The 20,345-nt window shown below is 40.4% G+C and overlaps 1 protein-coding gene across 1 annotated transcript in view; it reads right to left on the bottom strand.

Annotated features, from left to right (window-relative positions):
- Positions 1-20,345, bottom strand: part of MDO1 (telomere-capping, CST complex subunit) — a 29,667-nt gene that overhangs the window by 4,522 nt on the left and 4,800 nt on the right. Inside the window, exon 2 of the mRNA XM_088985709.1 lies at positions 16,314-16,458. Coding sequence (XP_088841835.1) covers positions 16,314-16,417 — 104 coding nt within the window. The 5' untranslated portion in view covers positions 16,418-16,458. The remainder of the gene's footprint in view (positions 1-16,313; positions 16,459-20,345) is intronic.

Here is a 20,345-nt window from a genome sequence, read left to right on the forward strand (position 1 = left end):
GCCTCCCTCTCTCTCTCTCTCTCTAAAGGCAATCTCCTTAGTCATTTTGTTAGACAGTTTTGTATGCCCTTAGCTTCAATCAAAATTGATGTACTTTATGAGTTTATTGTAAATGAATAAAAGTGCATATTTGATTTATGTTCCCTTGGTATGTTTCTGTGTAACACCCTTAAACTGGACACTTATTGAGACTCGTGTTAGTTTAGAATGTTCACAGCCAGTGGGTCGGTCTGGGGAGACCTATCCTGACAAGGCTGACACTGTGGTGCCACCAAGTCGGTTGGGGTGGCTTGTCTCAGCTACCGGGGTTGAGACCCTAGGCACATACAGTGTGGGATCAATTGAATCTTTGAACTGGACCAGATTTCCGGTATTGCCCTGGACCTTGGAGATTGAGGGGCAAAACTGGAAAGTTACACCCGACCCCTAGACTCGATTATGATACTGCACTAGGTGTCGGATCGGGCTGTCTTTGATGTACCAATCAGTGAGATCCTTAGCGGGGGTCAAAACCTGGGTATGTTGGGACAATCCGAGAATTCATCTGAGTGGGTGATCATAGTGACAGGATCAGCCCCTTTGTCGGACAAAGGTAATGATCGGGGATGCACTCTCACTGTTGGAAACCAAGACTGCCGGCAGCCGATTTCAACCGTTGAGATTTGTTTTGCAAAGTATATTTTATATGAGATATAGAAGTATATATATTGTGGTTTCTAAAATGTTTGCAAAAAGGTTTTAATTCCCGGGATCCATATAAGTGGAGAGTGCAACACTGTTCCTTACAGCCGAGGGAGAGGTCCTCTCTTGTCGGGCAGTGTATGATCACTAAGGGCTGAGAGGTTAAGTGTAAGACCATTGAGGATAATACCTGATGGGCTAATCTTGCATCTGCCCACAGTCCCTGGGTGGTTACAAGGTGGCTTGGCCCAGGGACCACTTAGGGTAAGTGTTGGGCCCATAGAGCCCATTTGATGGGTTTCAGGGGGTGCACTGTCTTTAACAGTGTATTCGACCAGGCCTTGTAACAAAGGCTGGGCCGAACCCATGTGGCTGATGTGTATATCAATGCTTGGGTCCCACGCCATACAAGGAAGCCCAACTGGGCAGCAGTTAGGAAGGTTAAGTGAGCACATAAGCTTAATGGGCCTAAAGCCCATTTCGAACTGGGCTATTTATTTAGTTAATTAAAGGGGCGAATTCTGAGATGGATTAGCAGATAGGATAGGGTCTTAATCCTATCCACTCAGAGAGTCCAGATCTGAATGTGATTCAGATCTAGAAACCTCCTAATGGGATTGGGAGAAAGCTAATCTAATCTACAGATAAGATAAGGGTTTATCCTTATCACTAGAAGAGAAGGCTGATCCAAATATGATTTGGATAAGCACCTCCTAATGGGATTAGGAGCTGATCTTTTAAGTTAACAAAAAGAAGGAGGGGGCGGCAGCCTTGAGAGAGACCAAGAGATACATAAGATCCTCTTTAGTGCTGAAATCAAGAAGAGAGAATTCTGCACCCTGCGAATACTCTCTTGTCGCCTCCCTGTTCTTGTCGCCCTGTTTGCCAATTCGATCTCCAGTGGGAGAAGTCAAGATTGGATCTTGACATCAGTTCTTTAAGAAAGGATTGAAGAGGAAGTTGTGCTCACGTACCATTCTACTGATTCTTGCGAAGGACAAAGTTCTTGGGGAAGAACACTACTGAATCTGCTCCATCCTGCACTGCGCCATCTTCAGTGGGAGCAGTCTTTGGATCCTTCATTGGGCGTGAACACCTTCGTTGGGAGATATTACTTATCTGTATCAGGTATAATTCTCTCCTATTCCTTTTGGTTCAGATCTGGTTCAGTTTAAGGTTCAAGATTGATCCTTGAAAATATGATTTTCTAAATAGGGAATGTGATTCCCGGTTGAAGGGAGAGAAAATTTTTTGAAATTCGCCCCTTTATTCCGCAATCTTTGGGCGTCCATGGAATGGATCTCTCATCCCTTCACATTTACACAACAGAGCTACATTCTTCTTCCCTATATTGCTAATCCCCATATGCCCTTGCTCCTTACTTTTGCATACTATATCCCATTTCACTATGTGATCTTTTCTTCCTTCTCCCGGCTCCCATAAGAACTCCCATCGAAAGAATTATTATACTGCATGTTGATCATATGCTCACTCTACCTCAGGTCATGAATACATGATTAGTGCAGTCAGTTACTTGGCATCACATAGTTCAATAGCACATGTCATATTCTTTTCATCAACATTTGTTTGATGATCTCAGGCACTGAGCAAGGTGTAGTACAGCTAGGACTCAAGTGAGGTAAAAGGAACAAAACCCTCCATGAAGAAGCGGAGTTAGGGAAAAAGGAATACAGTTGATAGGTGGTCGGTCAACCAAGGCTAGAGTTCAGCTGGCCTGGGAACCATATACGAAATTTGACTTTGGTAATTGTTGTCAAAATCATGTGTTTACATTGTTGATTGGAGTACTATGGGGTGGTGAATGGTCGAGTTGTATGGGTTCCTCATCTTTGGCAAAACCTGGTTGATTAGGAACCCAAAGCATTGAGGCACAAGATTTAAACAGAATCCATATTCAGCCTGATGGCCAGAATATCGAGCTATGGAAGGCAGTCATCAATAAGATCTAATTATGAAGCTTTGCAGGGGCATGACAGCAATCATTTCCCAAGGCTAGGGCTTTCTCAAAGTTATCGTCGTTATGTGAACAGCAATAGCAAACATAATCTCACTTTTGACCATCTAACCAAGGGGATGAAGTTGAAAATCCAATGCTATCTTTGTTGTCGCCAGGATTGTAAATCTTCTGATTTACTGCAATTTCACTCTATCTGGACACACTACATGTTCAACAGACAGTAGGTGATTCCAGAAAATCTTACTAGATTGCTATCTTCAATGCCAGTTTAGGGTTCTGCAAACATGGCAAGATACTATGGAACCATTCACCTCATTGCCCCATGCTGGGTATTTGGAAAGAACACACCAGAAGAAAGGAAAACTGCACTTAAGGAGGCTATAATAGAGAAAGTTGAAAACTACCAATCAGTTGTGTATACATTTTGAAGGACTTTTATGGCTTCAAGCAAGCTCATTTCAGAAATTAATGCATTTGGATTTTGATTGACACTTCTTTTGCTGTTCAGGAAAAGGGTACTCTTGTATCTGATCCCAAACTGAAAGGCTGTCTGGTTAAAATTCTGCTCCAAAGAATCACTATTTGAAGAATGTTAAAAGGCTGTTATTCTGTAAGTTTAGTACTGCAGGGGTAATTTGGTATTTTCCACACCTTTTATTTTATGTTGTGTTGCCCTAGTATAAATAATAAAAAAGCTGGCGCCGCGAGCAGCTCTTTTGGACTCTCAATCTCTTTTCTCTCTTCTCTCCTCTCTCTTCTCTCTTTCTTCCTTCTCTTCTGGACAACATGGTATCAGAGCAGGACTGTCAGATCTGAAAGGAGAGATCGAGCAAGACTTTTCTGTCTTCTTCCTTCACCAGCTACAATGTGGTTTATTGAAGATCCAGATTTCTTTTCTGCACCGGAGTGAAGTACTGATGAGGCAAGAAAAAAAAGAAAAAAAAATGAAAAAAAATGAGTGAATGTATTTTGTTTTGCATGTTTTTCTTGTAGTAGGATCCCAAATTGTTGTTTTTGGGTAGCTTTGTTGACAGTTTGGAACCAGGGGTATTTTCGTCATTTTGTAAGTCAGACTTTTGGTTAGGGGCAGTTGGGTGCATATCTGTTGGGTTTTAGTCTCTTGGGTCTTTGTAACAAAAGTTATCTTTTGAGGGTTCATTTGAAGTTGGTTTTATTCTTAAGGAGTTTGCTTGTGAGAAGGAAACATTCTAGGGGCTTATGTGCAAATATTTTACTTGGCTTGTCCAGTAAGCCAGTGAGTCTTATAAAAGAGAAGGGGGTTGTTTCTGTAGGGGTTTTTTTATGGTTCTTTCTCTCTTGTTTGAGCTGTAGCTCAGCCCCAGCTAGGGTTTTCAAGTATTGGGAGTTTGGGTTTTGACGAGTCGACCCATCTTGGCACCTTCCAATCCCTCCACCACTGCATGTCCGCTCGGGACACCAGCCTGCTGCCATTGTTACTGTAGCGGAACTGTTTCAGGAGGAGTTTTACTTCAGGTTCAGGTCCGAAATCCCTAAAAATCCAACTTATTTTGTTGTTTTCAGCTTGATATTTCTTGTGCTTATTGTTATATACTTGAGGTACTGCATGTAATTTGTCTTTCTGTCCACATCAAGTGGTATCAGAGCAAGTTCTTTCCTTGGGTTTGCTTCAAAGTTCATCTCCTTCTTGTGTTTTTCTATATTATCATGGCTGCAAGGGGTGGACATGGTAGGGGTGGTAGAAGGCCACAACATGTTACTGTAGAGGTTTTCCAAGAGGCTATAAGAGGATTGCAAGAACAGATTGAACATCTTGCTCAACTTGTAGCTCAAAATGCTGCTAGGGATGGTGATGTAGCAAATGATTTGGGGCTAGGAAGAAGAAGACAAGCTTCTAGAGTTGATGAACAACTCACAAACATTAATAGTGAATAATCAAGTGAAGACATTGAGCAACCTGAAGGTGATCAGCATGGAAGGAATAACAACCAGCGGTGAGAAGACCGAATAGTGCAAGCTTTACAATCCAATCAAGGTCATGGTGTTCAATTTCATATTTCCGAGTTTGATGGTGAGTTGGAACTTGAAGAGCTTCTAGACTAGTTGGACAGCATTGAAAATTATTTTGATTGGAAAGAAATGAATGAAGAAAGAAAAATAAAGCTTGTAACAGTAAAGATGCGTGGGACAGCCCTAGATTGGTGGAAAAATTACCAAAGGGATAGAGAAAGGAAGGGGAAAGAAAGGTTAGTTCCTGGGGAAGAATGAAAGAGAAGCTGAAATCCCAAATTTTACCACCAAACTATGAGCAAACTCCTTACCAAAGGGTGCAGAATTTAAGGCAACGGGAAAAGAGTGTAAAGGAGTACACAAAAGAGTTTAATAGATTAACTCTTCAGAGTAATATGTCAGAAACTGAACAGCAAAAAGTTAGTAGATATATCAATGGTTTGAGGTTGCTAATACAAGATCAAGTCAGCCTACATTGCCTATATAAGGTAAAGGATGCATATCAACTAGCTCTAAAGGTTGAAGCTCAATTGAGTCGGAGCTCAAGGCGGAGGCTGAGTACTGTCCAAGGTACATCTTCATCAGTAGGTCGAAGTGTTGGAACTAGTAGGGGTCGTGTGATCAACCAAACACGACCTACAGTCCAAGGGACTTCAAATGCAACAAAGAGCAGTCAAGGGCAGCCTACTAATAGATGTTTCAGGTGGAGTTGGGACATCGTTCAAATGAATGTCCTAAGAGAAGGATTGAAGGGCAAACACATTTGGTTGATGAAGTCATTGATGAACAACAAGATGATAAGGGCCATATTGAGGATGAGCAAGTGGCTGAAACTACTGAAGCTAATGCTTTAGAGGAAGAAAACTTGGATGGGGATATTGAGGGTGAAGCTCTAGTGATACGACACTCTATGGTTGCACCTCAAGAACCACTACCAGAGGACTGGTTGAGAAAGAATATCTTTGGAACACGTTGTACAGCTAGTGGGAAGTTGTGTAACCTGATTATTGACAGTGGGAGTAGTGAGAGTCTTGTTTCTCAAGAGATGGTGGATAAATTACAGCTCAAGACTATTCAACACCCCCGACCAGATCGTATTTTGTGGTTCAACTACGGAAATGAGGTAAGAGTTTCTTCTAAATGCCTAGTTAATTTTTCTATTGGTAATACATTTGAAGAATCAGTATGGTGTGATGTTGCCCCAATGGATGCATGCCATATTCTCTTGGGTCGCCCATGGCAATATGCCCGTAAGACCATTCATTATGGGGACAAGAACACATACAGCTTTGTGAAAGACAATAAGAAGATAACTCTTAAACCAATGCAACTTGATTCATTTCCAAAGAAGGAAACAAAGCCAACCACTACTCTCTTCACCTCAAATAAATTAGCTCAAGAAGAGGGGAATTTGGATGTTGTTTGCGTGTTGGTTACAAAAGAAATTAGCAAAGAAACACCTGTTCCAGAGTTGGTGAAGAAGCTACTTCATGAGTATGCTGATATGATGCCTGAAGAATTACTCGATGGCCTTCCTCCCCAAAGAGATGTACAACATCATATAGATTTAATGCCGGGAGCAGCATTGCCTAACCTATGCCACTATAGAATGAGCACTAAGGAGCATGAGGAGTTCCAAAGACAAGTAATAGAATTGTTGAAGAAGGGGCTGATCTGTGAGAGCTTAAGCCCATGTGTTGTACCAGCTTTGCTCACACCAAAGAAAGATGGTAGTTGGCGTATGTGTGTTGACAGTCGTGCCGTTAACAAGATTACAATTAAATAAAGGTTTCTCATACCTCGCCTTGATGACATGTTAGACACATTGGCCAGTTCACAAGTCTTTTCAAAGATAGATCTGAAGAGTGGATACCATCAAATTCGTATCCAAGAGGGGGATGAGTGGAAGACTCCATTGAAGAATGGCTGGTTATGTCCTTTGGGTTGTCTAATGCTCCTAGCACCTTTATGAGGTTTGTGAGCCAAGTTTTAAGGCTGCTTATGGGGAAGTTTGTAGTAGTTTATTTTGATGACATACTCATCCACAACAAAGATCATGACAGCCACTTAGAACACTTGAGAGAAATCTTAGAAGTCTTGAGACAAAATCAGCTATATATAAATTTGAAGAAGTGTAATTTTATGACAGATCGGTTGGTGTTTTGGGGGTATGTTGTTTCAGCCAAAGGGATTGAGGTGGATCAAGAAAAAGTTCAAGCTATTCACGAGTGGCCAACACCAAAGACCTTAACTGAAATTTGTAGTTTCCTTGGGCTAGCAACATTTTATTGTTGGTTTATAAAGAATTTTAGCACTATTGTGGCACCCATTATTGAATGCTTGAAAGAAGGTGAGTTAACTTGGACTCCTGTAGTTGAGAAAAGCTTCTAAGAGCTAAAGATGAGGATGACGAAGACTCTGGTATTGGCTTTACTTGATTTTAACAAGCTCTTTGAAGTTGAATGTGATGCATCCCATGTTGGGATTGGAACTGTCCTTAGCCAATAAGTCCGTCCAGTTGCTTACTTTAGTGAGAAACTCAATGATGCTAGAAGGAGGTATTCCACTTATGATGTTGAGTTTTATGCCATTGTGCAAGCATTGAAGTTTTGGAGGCATTATCTTATCCAATGAGAGTTTGTATTGTATTCAGACCATGAAGCATTGAAACACCTTAACTCACAACAAAAGATAAAGGGAAGACATGCTAAATGGGTTGACTTTCTACAAGAATATAATTTTGTTTTGAAGCATAAAGCTGGACAGCAAAACCGGGTAGTTGATGCTCTTAGTAGGAGAGTTCACTTGGTGTCAACAATGTCTACTAATGTTGTGGGATTCAGCTCCATCAAAGACCAATACCAAGATGACCCTTATTTTAGCCCTATTTGTAGAAGCTATACAGCAGGTGACAAGGATATTCGAGCCAAGTTTGTGTGGAATGATGGTTACTTATTCATGGGCAATAGGTTATGTATTCCATCAGGATCTTTGAGGGCATTACACATTGCTGATTTGCATTGCAAAGGATATTTTGGTCGCAAGAAGACATTTGAAATGGTCTCCAAAAGGTACTTATGGCCAAGGCTACAAAAGGATGTGTTCTATTATGTTGATAGATGTCACAAGTGCCAAAAATCTAAAGGGCAAGATCAAAATACAGGTTTGAATCTTCCCTTACCCATGCCAGAAGCACCATGGACCGACATTACTATGGATTTTGTGTTGGGGTTGCCAAGAACAGCTAGGGATAACAACTATTTTTGTTATGGTTGATTGTTTCTCTAAAATGATCCACTTTATTGGTTTGCCAAAAAGACTTCTGATGCTTCTCATGTAGCTAACTTGTTTTTCAAAGCAGTTGCTCAATTGCATGGATTGCCAAGATCTATCACATCAGATCGTGACATAAGATTCCTTAGCCACTTCTAGAGAACTTTATGGAAGCGTATGGGTACTACCCTACAATATAGCAGTACATTTCACCCACAAGCATATGGACAAACTGAAGTGGTTAACCGAAGCCTAGTGACGAGCCTAGTTGGAGACTACTTAAAGCAATGGGATCTCATCCTACCACAAGCTAAATTTTCCTTCAACGATTCAGTTAATAGATCTACAGGGAAGACTCCTTTTGAGGTTGTGTACGGTTGGTCACCTAAAAGTGTTGTTGATCTAGCTCCTATAACAAGGTTGCGGTGAGTGAGTGAAGATGCTGAAGCTTTAGCTGAATCCATTTGAGAGATTCAAGAGAATGTACGACAAAAGCTGAAAGAAAGCAACCAAAGGTATAAAGAATCTAAGGATAAGCACCGTCGGATGAGAAAGTTTCATGAGGGCAATCTAGTCATGGTTTATTTGCGGCCTGAGAGGTTTCCTATTTGGACCTACCATAAGTTGAAGTAGAAAAAGATTGGTTCATGTTAAGTGCTGAGACAGTTTGGTGACAATGCATATGGAATTGACCTACCAACTGATTTGTCCATTTCACCCATTTTTAATGTAGCGGACCTCTTTGATTACCATGGGGACCTAGAACCAGCAACAAAGGATGGGCAAGGACAAGCACAAAGGGCCAATAGTTCTAATGAGTTTAAACAAGTAGAGGGTGTAGAAGATGTCCGAGTCACCAACACTCGAAATGGGGCCTATTTTAGGTTTTGGTCAAGTGGAAAGGGAAACCATCAATTGAGAACTCTTGGATTAGTGAAGAGGCAAGAAAAAAAAAAGAAAAAAAGAAAAAAAAAGTGTGAATATATTCTGTTTTGCATGTTTTCTTGTAGTAGGATCCCAAATTGTTGTTTTTGGGTGGCTTTGTTGACAGTTTGGAACCAGGGGTATTCTCGTCATTTTATAAGTTAGACTTTTGGTCAGGGGCAATTGGGTGCATATTTGTTGGGTTTTGGTCTCTTGGGTTTTTTTGTAACAAAAGTTATCTTTTGAGGGTTCATTTGAAGTTGGTTTTGTTCTTGAGTTGCTTGTGAGAGAGAAACATTCTAGGGGCTTATGTGTAAATATTTTAACTGACTTGTCCAGCAAGCCAGTGAGTCTTATAAAAGAAAAGGGGGTTGTTTCTGTAGGGGTTCTTTTATGATTCTTTCTCTCTTGTTTTAGCTGTAGCTCAGCCCCAGCTAGGGTTTTCAAGTATTGGGAGCTTGGGTTTTGAGGAGTTGACCCATCTTAGCATCTTCCAATCCCTCCACCACTGCGTGTCCACGCGGGAGGCCAGTTTGTTGCCATTGTTACTGTAGCGAAACTGTTTCAGGAGGAGTTTTACTTCAGGTTCAGATCTGAAATCCCTAAAAATCCAACTTATTTTATTATTTTCAGCTTGGTATTTCTTGTGCTTATTACTGTATACTTGAGGTATTACATGTAATTTGTCTTTCTATCCACATCAAGTACCCTCTCTCCCTTCTTTTTATTATTTTCTGGTCATGTGCCAGGACAGAACCTGTAATAGGTTCAGTTGGGTTGATGTGAGGTGATTAGCACCTCCTTCTTTCCTTTTTTGTGGGATTGTCTGATCCCTGTGATGGACTGTGGGTCGGTGATGACCTTTATATGTTGCAACAGAAGCCTTCTGACGGATTTGTAGGTCAGGGGATGACCCGTATATGCTACAACAGCAGCCATACTTGATTTGTAGGTCAAGAGAGGACCTGTACATGGACAGCAGCCATACCTGATTTATTGTAGGCCAGTGATGACCTATTAGTTCTGTAACAGCAACTCTTTTTGTTTGAAGAACTAAGCTTTAAAAAGAAAAGGAGGGGAGTGGTTATCACTAGTTCCCTAGTGCAAAAAGTTTTTTTTTGGGTGTTTGACTGCTTTTTTTTTAAGGTTTTTGTGCTCACTTGGAGTGTAACCTGAAGTAGTAATTATGAGTGGTGAAGATTCTGCCACATCTGGTGTCTCTTCAATGCAGAATGGAATGAGTGGGGATATGGATTTATCCTTCCCTATGACTGTTATGCCCTTGGATGGCTTAAATTATTTATAATGGTCAAGGGGGATTAAGTTATACATTATTGCAAGGGGAAAGATAGGGTATATAAATGGGAGAATTAAAGAACCTAATTCCGAGAGTGTTGAGTATGACAGATGGAACCAGGAAAACAGCTTGGTTATGTCCTGGTTTTTAGTGTCTATGCAGCCTCAAGTGAGAAGGAACTTTATGTGGGCTGAAACGGCTTATGAGATTTGGGAACAGGCAAAATCGACATATTCTAAACTGCGTCACTAAGCAAAAATCTATCAATTACAAGCAGAATCATCCACTTGTAAACAAGGGGAGAGCAATCTTTCTGTGTACTATTCAAAATTGACCTCCATCTAGAAGTGTGATGAAGATGCAAAAGGATACAAGAAACTTGTTTCCCAACAAAGAGTGTTTGCATTTCTCCATGGCTTGAACCATGTATGAATCCATTAGAGTCCATATCCTAGACGGCAAGGATCTTCCATCTATCCAGGAGGTTTATGCATTAGTACAGTTAGAAGAAAGTAGAAGAAATTTAATGAATAGTGTTGGAGGGGATGCAGTTGTGTTGGCAGCGAAAGGGAATATTACTACAGGTGGGGGAAGTCTTTTTAAGAAGGGGGACTTTCAAAAAAGGGTGGAGGACAAAGACAACCTATGGTGAACCCATTCCCAAAAACCCCGACACGCGTGAAACATGCTGGGATCTTCATGGGAAGCCAAAATGGGCCCAGGAATTGAGTAAGAAGCAAGGTTCAGATCTAAATAAGAAATCAGGACAGCAAGGTCCAAGAAAGTTCACCATAGCAAACATGGCTACTCAGGAGAATCAACCCCCTACTACTACTATGACTCAGACACACACCTCTAGTTCTGACCCACGGGAGGATATTATTAATTCCTTCCGTGACCATTTAGAACTCTATGGTAGAGCAATTCATCAGATGATTTTTTTTTATAGGAAACAGTAACTTTCATTAGATAAAACCAGAAGAACAATTGTCACCTTCTAAAGTAAAAGGTGACCCCTGAATAACAAATAACTTACAACACTGCGCAAAACAAAATCTCCCGATTCACCCCTTGTTTTGCTAGGTTGTCAGCTAAAGCATTTGCTGACCTCCTAAACCAATACACTTGTGCACCCAGCTCCCTTCTTATTGTATGATCCAAGATTTGGCCTCAGGGAAGACAATTGATAGAGGACGTATGGTGGATCGACTCTACACGCTAGAGAATAAGGCTAGTCTTACAGTCATAGAGTCTAAGAGTCAGTCTAGTACGAGTCAAGTCTATTTATGGCACAGTTGTCTGGGTCATTTGTCTTTTGAGTCTTTAAAATTGGTGTTTCCAAAGTTATTTAAGTCAGTGTCAGTGTCAGAGTTTACATGTCAAACTTGTCAATTGAGTAAGCATTGTATAACTCATTTTTCTTCAAAGAATAATAAATCTGAATTTCCTTTCCATATTGTTCATTCTGATGTTTGGGGCCCTGTTACTTTACTGTCTAAGCGTGGCTACAAGTATTTTATTACCTTTATTAATGATAACTCCAGGTACACATGAGTATATTCGATGTGAACCAAGGATGAAGTACCAAAAATTATCCAAGATTTCCACCGAATGATCTTCACCCAATTTCAAACTGAATCAAGTTTTTCAATTTGATAATGCCAAAGAATATTTTCATAATGATCTCATGGAGTTCTTTGCTTCGCATTGATCACTTCACCGTAGCTCATGTGCCCGAGCATCATGACAAAATGGCATTGCTGAAAAAAGAACCGACACCTTCTTGAAGTGGCCCGAGGGTTATTCATATGAATGTCCCAAAACGTGTTTGGCTTGAGGTTATCCTTTGTGCTACCTATCTCATTAATCGTATGCCCTCTCGCTGGTTAGAGTGCAAAGCCCCACATCAGCTTCTTTTTCCCAAGGCTCCTCTTCTTTCCATTCCTCGTGTGTTTGGTTGTCATTATTTTGTTCAAAAGTTGGCGCCTACCCGTGGAAAATTAGATCCTCATGCTATTTCTTACATCTTCTTGGGGTACTCCATCACTCAGAAGGGATACCAATGCATTGATCCCGCCTCTCGGAGGTATTGTGTTTCCATGTATGTCTCTTTCTTTGAGAATGAGCCTTTCTTCCCTGTTTTTCCTCAGAGGGGAGTGTAGGAATGAGAAATAACAAGTTCAGCTCCCTCCCCTTCCTGATCCTCCTCCCTTTCGTGTTTTCTTTTGACGTTACAAAGGCCAACCAAGTTCAACAGCTATGGAGCATCTAGAAGTTGTACCACCAATGCCATCAAACTCTCCGGGGGTAGATCCTACCCAACCAGGTACCTTGGTTCCCATTGATGTTCCTGACCCTATTGTCATTGATATGTCTACTATTGATGACCTTGTCCTTCCTATTGCTCACTGGAAGGGTGTTAGGTCTTGCACCATTAAACATCCCATTTCCCATTTTGTTTCCTATTAGAACATTTCACCTTCCTTTTGGGCCTTCCTTTCTTCTATTGACAATGTTCCCATTCCTAAGAATTTGGCAGAAGCTTTGTTGGTGCCTGAATGGACAGATGCTATGAAAGAAGAGATTAATGCTTTGCACAAAAATGGCACATGGGAATTGGTAGATCTTCCTAAGGGGAAGGAACCAGTTGGATGTAAGTGGGTCTTCACAGTAAAACATAGGGCTGATGGCACAGTGGAGCAGTATAAAGCCCGTTTAGTGGGAAAAGGGCTTACACAAGTGTATGGAGTAGATTATGTAGAAACTTTTGCACCTATTGCTAAGATAAACTCCATTAGAGTCCCTTTCTCTTTAGTTGTTAATCTTGATTGGGACCTTCATCAACAAGATATTAAGAATACCTTTCTAAATGGTGACCTTGAAGAGGAAGTGTACATGGTAAAACCCCCTGGTTTCCGAGCCCAAGGAAATGAACAAAAAGTGTATAGGTTAAAAAAAATCATTATATGGCCTAGAACAATCACCGAGAGCTTGGTTCAGCAGGTTCCATGTATATGTTCAACAAAGAAGATACAAGTAGTGTCAATCTAATCACACATTATTTGTGAAAAGAGGGGAAGGAAAAATTGCAGCCCTGATAATATATGTTGATGATATAGTTATCACTAGTGATTGGAAAGATGAAATTCAAGAATTGAAGAGATTTCTTAATACCCAGTTTAAAATGAAAGATCTAGGTCCTTTAAGGTACTTCCTTGGGATTGAAGTTGCCCACTCACAAAAGGGTATCTTAATTTCCCAAAGAAAGTATGTCCTAGATCTACTCTAAGATACAGGAAAATTGGGAGTGAAGCCTACTGATTCTCCTTTTGATCCTAATCACAAATTAGGTAACTGTCAAGGTGAATTAATCAAGGATGTGAAACAATTTCAAAGACTTGTGGGAAGATTGTTGTATCTTTCTATGACCCAATCAGACATTGCTTATGCAGTGGGTGTTATTATGCCAATTCATGCATGCCCTTAAGACCACCCACCTTGAAGCAGTTGAAAGAGTTCTCAGATATCTTAAGAAGTTTCCAGGTGCAAGCTTATTGTTTCAAAAGCATGGGCATTTGAAAGTTGAAGTGTATACCGATGTAGATTGAACAGGATCCTTGAGTGATAGGAAGTCAACCAGCAGCTATTGTACCTTTGTGGGAGGGAACCTAGTTACTTGGAGAAGCAAAAAGCAGAATGTAGTGACTAGGTCTAGTGCTAAAGCTGAATATAGAGCAATGTCTCATGGAGTGGCTGAAATTATGTGGCTAAAAAATATGTTGAGTGAGTTGGGATTTACAATTGATGGACCTATGACTCTATACTGTGATAACAAAGCAGCCATAAACATCGCTGCTAATCCTATGTTGCATGATAGAACTAAACATATCGAAGTCGACAAACATTTCATCAGAGAAAAGGTTGTCACAAGGGAAGTGTGTACTCCCTATGTCAGTTTTGAAGACCAACTTGCAGACATCTTAACAGAAGGGTTACATCACTTGAGACATTATGATTTATGTGACAAGTTGGGCATGATTGACATCTATGTCCCAACTTGAGGGGGAGTGTTAAAAGGCTGTTATTTTGTAAGTTTAGTACCGCAGGGGTACTTTGGTATTTTCCACACCTTTTATTTTATGTTGTGTCACCCTAGTATAAATAATAAAAAAGTTGGCTCCGCCAACAGCTCTTTTGGACTCTCAATCTCTTTTCTCTCTTCTCTCTTTCTTCCTTCTCTTCTAGACAACAGAGAATAAGTTTTGAGTGAAAGTGATTCTTCTTGAAGCAAAACTTTTTAGCTCCAAAGAATCATTTCTTAGAATGAGTTCTTGCTTTTGGTAATGTTTCATTTTTTATTTGAAAAGATGCTCAAAAATACATCATGGGGGCTGGGTGGCTCTGGCCAAGTAATCTGCAGTGGCCATGCTTATCAACCAGCTAAGAATATCAACATTGTAAAGAAAAGGATATGGTCTTGTGGAAACTCCTAAGGCATGTGCCCAATCGAGAGCCAAGTGGATTGCCCGAGTTTCAGCATCTAATGGTGCTACTTCTTGATCATTCCTTGTGCATACGATCCCAATGATATTGGATGCTAGCTGCTAATCTAGTACAAGCCCTGGGTTGGGGTATCTGTTACTATTCCATTCTTGCCTTGTACCACTTATTTGGCACTCTTATGTCTTATCAACTTCCTTTCCAGATTTGCCAGCATCTTTATGCTACATTTCTCCGACACAAATCCTTATTCCTTATTTGCCTTCATTCATGTTCAGATCCTTAAATCATTTTAGGCATTGTCATTCTGCCAATAACATTAAATATAATGCCAATTGCAGTAGTGGCTTTCAGCCATTTTGCTAGTCCTTACAACAATTCACATCCTAGGAGCATTGATTATTTTACTTGTTCTTCAATAGGATAAGACAGGTTTCATGGTGAGGTCTGTCACTATTCACTGATATCTTGTTCCTTTACTGCAGAGTTATGGGAGTGGCTCTTCTCGTTGTTTGAGTGCAGATTGCCTAGGCCAGCTGAAGTAAGTTTGATTTTTTATCCTTCTTTTTTCCCTTAGTGTCATACAAGAGGAAGAATTATGTGGAGGTGTGCAAGATAAGTGCTGATTTGGGGCAGTGTGGAAGGAGATAATGCCAGAACCTTCCAAGAGAAAGAGAGAAGCCTAGAAGAGCTGAAGGAGTGCATTCTAAATAGGGTGATCTTGTGGCTAAAGTCACTGGACTTATTCCACCAATTCTCGTTTAAGGATATTTGGAGGAATTGGTTAGCAGTGGCAAACTATTCATCTCTAAAGGCTAGGTTAAGTATGGATTGGGAACTCCCTTCGAAAAGATTTTTTAAGCTGAATTTGACAGCAGTAGTCTTGGTAATCCAGGCCCCTCAGGGGTGGGAGGGGTACTGAGGAATGAGAGTGGTAATGTGGTTCTCATTTATTTGGGTCCCTTAGGAGTTGGGAACTCTACTAAGGCAGAACTCCTAGCTGCTATCCAGGGTGTACAACTAACAATACAGAAAGGTGTGGAACAGCTGATAATAGAAGGGCACTCCAAGGTGGTAGTGGGCTGGCTACAAAACCCAGACTCTGTAGTATGGTGCTTTAAGAATGAAATTAAAAAGTTCAATTGGCTGACAAGGAGTTTGGTTGTGAGAATACAATGGTGGGGACGTCAGAAAATGCTATGGCTGATGGTCTTGCAAAGGAAGGGACAAACAGGGAATGATTGTACTGGACCCAACTGTAGTTTGAATCTGTTCTCTATGTTCTGAATTATTCTTGTAGCTAGGAGGGGACGCAGCTCGTGCCTTTCCATGGGAAGTTTGTAACTGACTCATTCTTTTGATTAACGAAATCTTGCTTATCAAAAAAATAGGATAAGACCCCAGAACAGCAAACTCATGATTGACAGGCATTATGTCAACAATTACCTATAGCCCTTCAGCCCTGAAACTGTAACTATTAGAATTTATGCCTTGTCTTTAAGAACCTGTTCTTTTGGTTTACTACTTACTCTTGCTTTGTCAGTTTTGTATCAAGACTATACTTGTAGAAGAAAAAATAAGAGGGGGAGAAAAAGAAACAAACGCATACAGAAGTTGAACGATGGGTATCTTCAAAATGATAAAATATGGCATTAGGCAATGGTTACTTACTTCCCAGTGACTCGAAGGGAAGCCCCTTGCTTAAAGAATGGAGAGGAAAGGTATAGGTCCTGTAAAGAAACTAATATGCCTGGTTTTATTGAAGAAGACGCCATTGAAGCAGCATCAGCTTTGTCTCAAGTAGCTAACAGTTCTCCTGCAAGTTTAAAGTCCGAAGCAACAATGGAAATTAATCACAAGGGAATGGGAATATACAACATCCTATTTAATCTCAGAGATACAAAATTATCAATTACAATATTCAGAGTCTATAATACACATACATGCACAACTATATGTTGAATATGTCAATTCAGGTGTTAGGAGATCGGCCAACGGTTTGGCTGATAGCTTAGCAAAGCAAGGGGTTCAAAGAACAGATATATTTTGGGCACATTTGTAATTCTGTCCTGGGTCAGCTTCTATGCTGATATCTTTGCAACTTCTTGTTGTATCCTAAAGCATTTTAATTAATGGAAATTTTCAGAGTTATTGATAAAAAAAAAATAACCATATTCAGAGAGTCTAGGGTGAGACGAAGAAAACAGAAATACGAAACAGATTAAATGAGCCCTGCTTGGGCATGGTTAGTGTAACACTCACGATAGACCGATCTATGGTAGCAGCCGCAGACGGTGGCCAGTAGAAGAAATAGTAGTGGTAGTGGCACCTGGCTTCAACACTAACAAAAAGACTCTGTGGACCAGCCGACCAGCGGTGGTGGTGAAGGTAGAGGGAGAGAGAGAGAGAGAGAGAGAGAGAGAGGAGCAAGTGGTGGTTTGGGTTTGTGAAGGAAAGGCAATGGGGCGGGAACATATTCCCCATCCCGGACCCCGACTATGAAACAGATCTCCGTCCCCTTGAGTCCAGATCACCTGCCAACGGAATATGTTCCAATACCTTACCAACATCATCTGACACTGCACATCTCACGCATGGCAGGTCCCACTTTTATGTTTGGCCCCAGTTCCATAATGAGATGTATGGTGTCAGAACAAGTTGGTAGGGTGTTGGAACGTGTTTGTTGGGAGAATATCTCAACTCCATCCCTGATCCCGACAGAGACGAGTTCTTCATTGGGGCCCAAATCCCCAAAATTTTTAAATTAAAATTATTTTAAAAATAAATTTACTTAAAATAAGAGAAATAATTTCAAATATAAAAATATTTTAAATATATTTTGATATAAATAATATTATATGTATATATTTAATATATAATATATATAATTGGGTTGAGGCATGTGGGGAATCCACTCTCCATCCCTCGTCCCCATCCCCATTCGGGTATCACCATCAATCTCCAACCCCGCCCCTGTCCCCACCAAGGCAATCTCCATCCCTAAACTGATGGGGTGGAGGAAGCTAGGTACTTGACGGGAACAAGGAAAATTGTCGATAACCAATGGGAGAATAAATTGCGATGGAGACGGAAAGAGAGGAGACAAATGTGGGAGATGTTCCCAACGCACAATTGTGATGGTTGTTGGGACTCTATGTTGGGAGTTGGGACTAGATCCAAACTTGAGAAGAGGGAGTTTAGTGATAGAAATTGAAGCAAAAAGCATGTGTTAACACATTGACACCATTGCTTCCAGCCTCACATCAGGAACATTTCCCACAAATGTAACATACAACAGCTAGGGGTGATCACCAAAAACTGAAAAACTGAACCAAACCGACAAAACTGAATGAAAATTTCCAATTAACCAAATCAACCGGTTCGGTTTTGGTTTGATATTTTGCAAAACCAAAGGACCAGTTTTTTTGGTAAACCTAGGAAAAAACTGACGGTTAATCAAACCAACCACTTATATATTGTTAGCATATAACTATATATGCTCTTTGATTATATATAGGTCTATTTAGTTTCAAACCCTTCCTCCCTTGATTCCTGCCCTTTGTATCTATAGCATTGATGACTCCTTTTTTAAAAAAGGCATAGCATTGATGATTGTCTACTATATAGATTGTCATACCTATTTCTACTTAATAGAATGTCATAACCATTACCTAAACAATCAAAACATTAAAAGTAACTTTTTACATCTCTCTCCTAGCCTCCTCCATATGTTCACTAACTTCTCCAACTCTATCAAATACCAATGTTACAAGCTAGGAGCAAAGACTCTTTGCTCGAATCAAGGTTTTGAAAACTGAACCAGAAACGGAACCATTCTGGCCACCATTTTCCAGTTCAGTGGTTCAACCGTCCAGATCAAACGGTTCAACCCATGATGTCATAAATAAAATAAAAACAAAAAAATGTATAAATAATGAAAAGTACCATAAAAATTAAATAAATACAAGGAAATGCAGAAAAAAGAACATCATATGGAAAACTAAAAGTATATAAATATTAAAAAATAAAATGCAGCAAATACAAAAAAAATACAGAATTTTGAAAAATACAGATGAGCCTTGATACCATCCCTGCATGTAAATGAGCCTCCAGACTCAAAAAGGATCAATATCTGGACTGTTGTTCATCATACCTTTAAACCAACCAACAATTTGGCTATACCCAATTCCTAGCTTGCAATTGCAAAGTGTAAATTTGAAATGCAACTCAAGGACAAAAGAATAAAGGAGAAAACAAGGGGAGATATGAAGAAAGTGGTGCCGCAATGAAGTTTCATATGTTCAATCACCCAGTCTCCCGAAGATATCATATGTATTCAACCCCCTATCTTGAAAAAATTGAAATATCCAACCAAAATGGAAAAGAAACTATATATTGCTTACCAATAAAAGAAGAGATTCCTTTATTTTTTTCCCTTTCTGTAAGACCATAACTGTTAAGCAGTTTTGTATGCCCTTAACTTCAATCAAGATGATATACTTTATGAGTTTATTGTAAATGAATAAAAGTGCATATTTGATTCATGTGCCCTTGGTATGTTTCTGTGTAATACCGTTAAACTGGACACTTAATGAGACTCGTGTTAGTTTAGAATGTTCACAGCCAATGGGTCGGTCTGGGGAGACCTATCCTGACAAAGCTGACACTGTGGTGCCACCAAGTCGGTTAGGGTGGCCTGTCTCAGCTACCAGGGTGAGACCCTAGGCACATACAGTGTAGGATTAATTGAATCTTTGAACTGGACCAGATTTCTAGTATTGCCCTGTACCTTGGAGATTGATGGGCAAAACTGGAAAGTTACACCCAACTCCTAGACTCAATTATGATACTGCACTAGGTGTCGGATTGGGCTGTCTTTGATATACCAATCAGTGATCCTTAGCGGGGGTCAAAACCTAGGTATGTTGGGACAACTTGAGAATTCATCTGAGTGGGTGATCATAGTGACAGGATCAGCCCCTTTGTCAGACAAAGGTAATGATCGGGGATGCACTCTCATTGATGGAAACCAAAACTGCCGGCAACCGATTTCAATCCTTAAGATTTGTTTTGCAAAATATATTTTATATGAGATATAAAAGTATATATATTATGGTTTCGAAATGATTTGCAAAAAGGTTTTAATTCCCGGGATCCATATAAGCAGAGAGTGCAACACTGTTCCTTGCAGCCAAGGGAGAGGTCCTCTCTTGTCGGGGCAGTGTATGATCATTATGGGCTGAGAGGTTAAGTGTAAGACCATTGAGGATAATAGCTGATGGGCTAATCTTGCATCTGCCCACAGTCCCTAGGTGTTACAAGGTGGCTTGGCCCAGAGACCACTTAGGGTAAGTGTTGGGCCCATAAAGCCCATAAGATGGATTTCAAGGGGTGCATTGTCCATAACAGTGTATTCGGTCAGGCCTTGTAACAAAGGCTGGGCTGAACCCATGTGGCTGATGTGTAGATCAATGTTTGGGTCTCACGCCATACAAGGAAGCCCAACTAGGCAGCAGTTTGGAAGGCTAAGTGAATACATAACCTTAAAAGGGCCTTAAGCCCATTTCGAACTGGGCTAATTTGATTAGTCACTTAAAGGGGCGAATTCTGAGATGGATCAGCTGATAGGATTGGGCCCAGACCCTATCCACTTAGAGAGTCCAAGATCTAAATAAGATTTAGATCTGGAAGCCTCCTAATTAG

This window comes from Nelumbo lutea, chromosome 4 (assembly GCF_056320005.1).
Source record: "Nelumbo lutea isolate HS-2025 chromosome 4, American lotus-T2T, whole genome shotgun sequence".
Classification (NCBI taxonomy): domain Eukaryota; kingdom Viridiplantae; phylum Streptophyta; class Magnoliopsida; order Proteales; family Nelumbonaceae; genus Nelumbo; species Nelumbo lutea.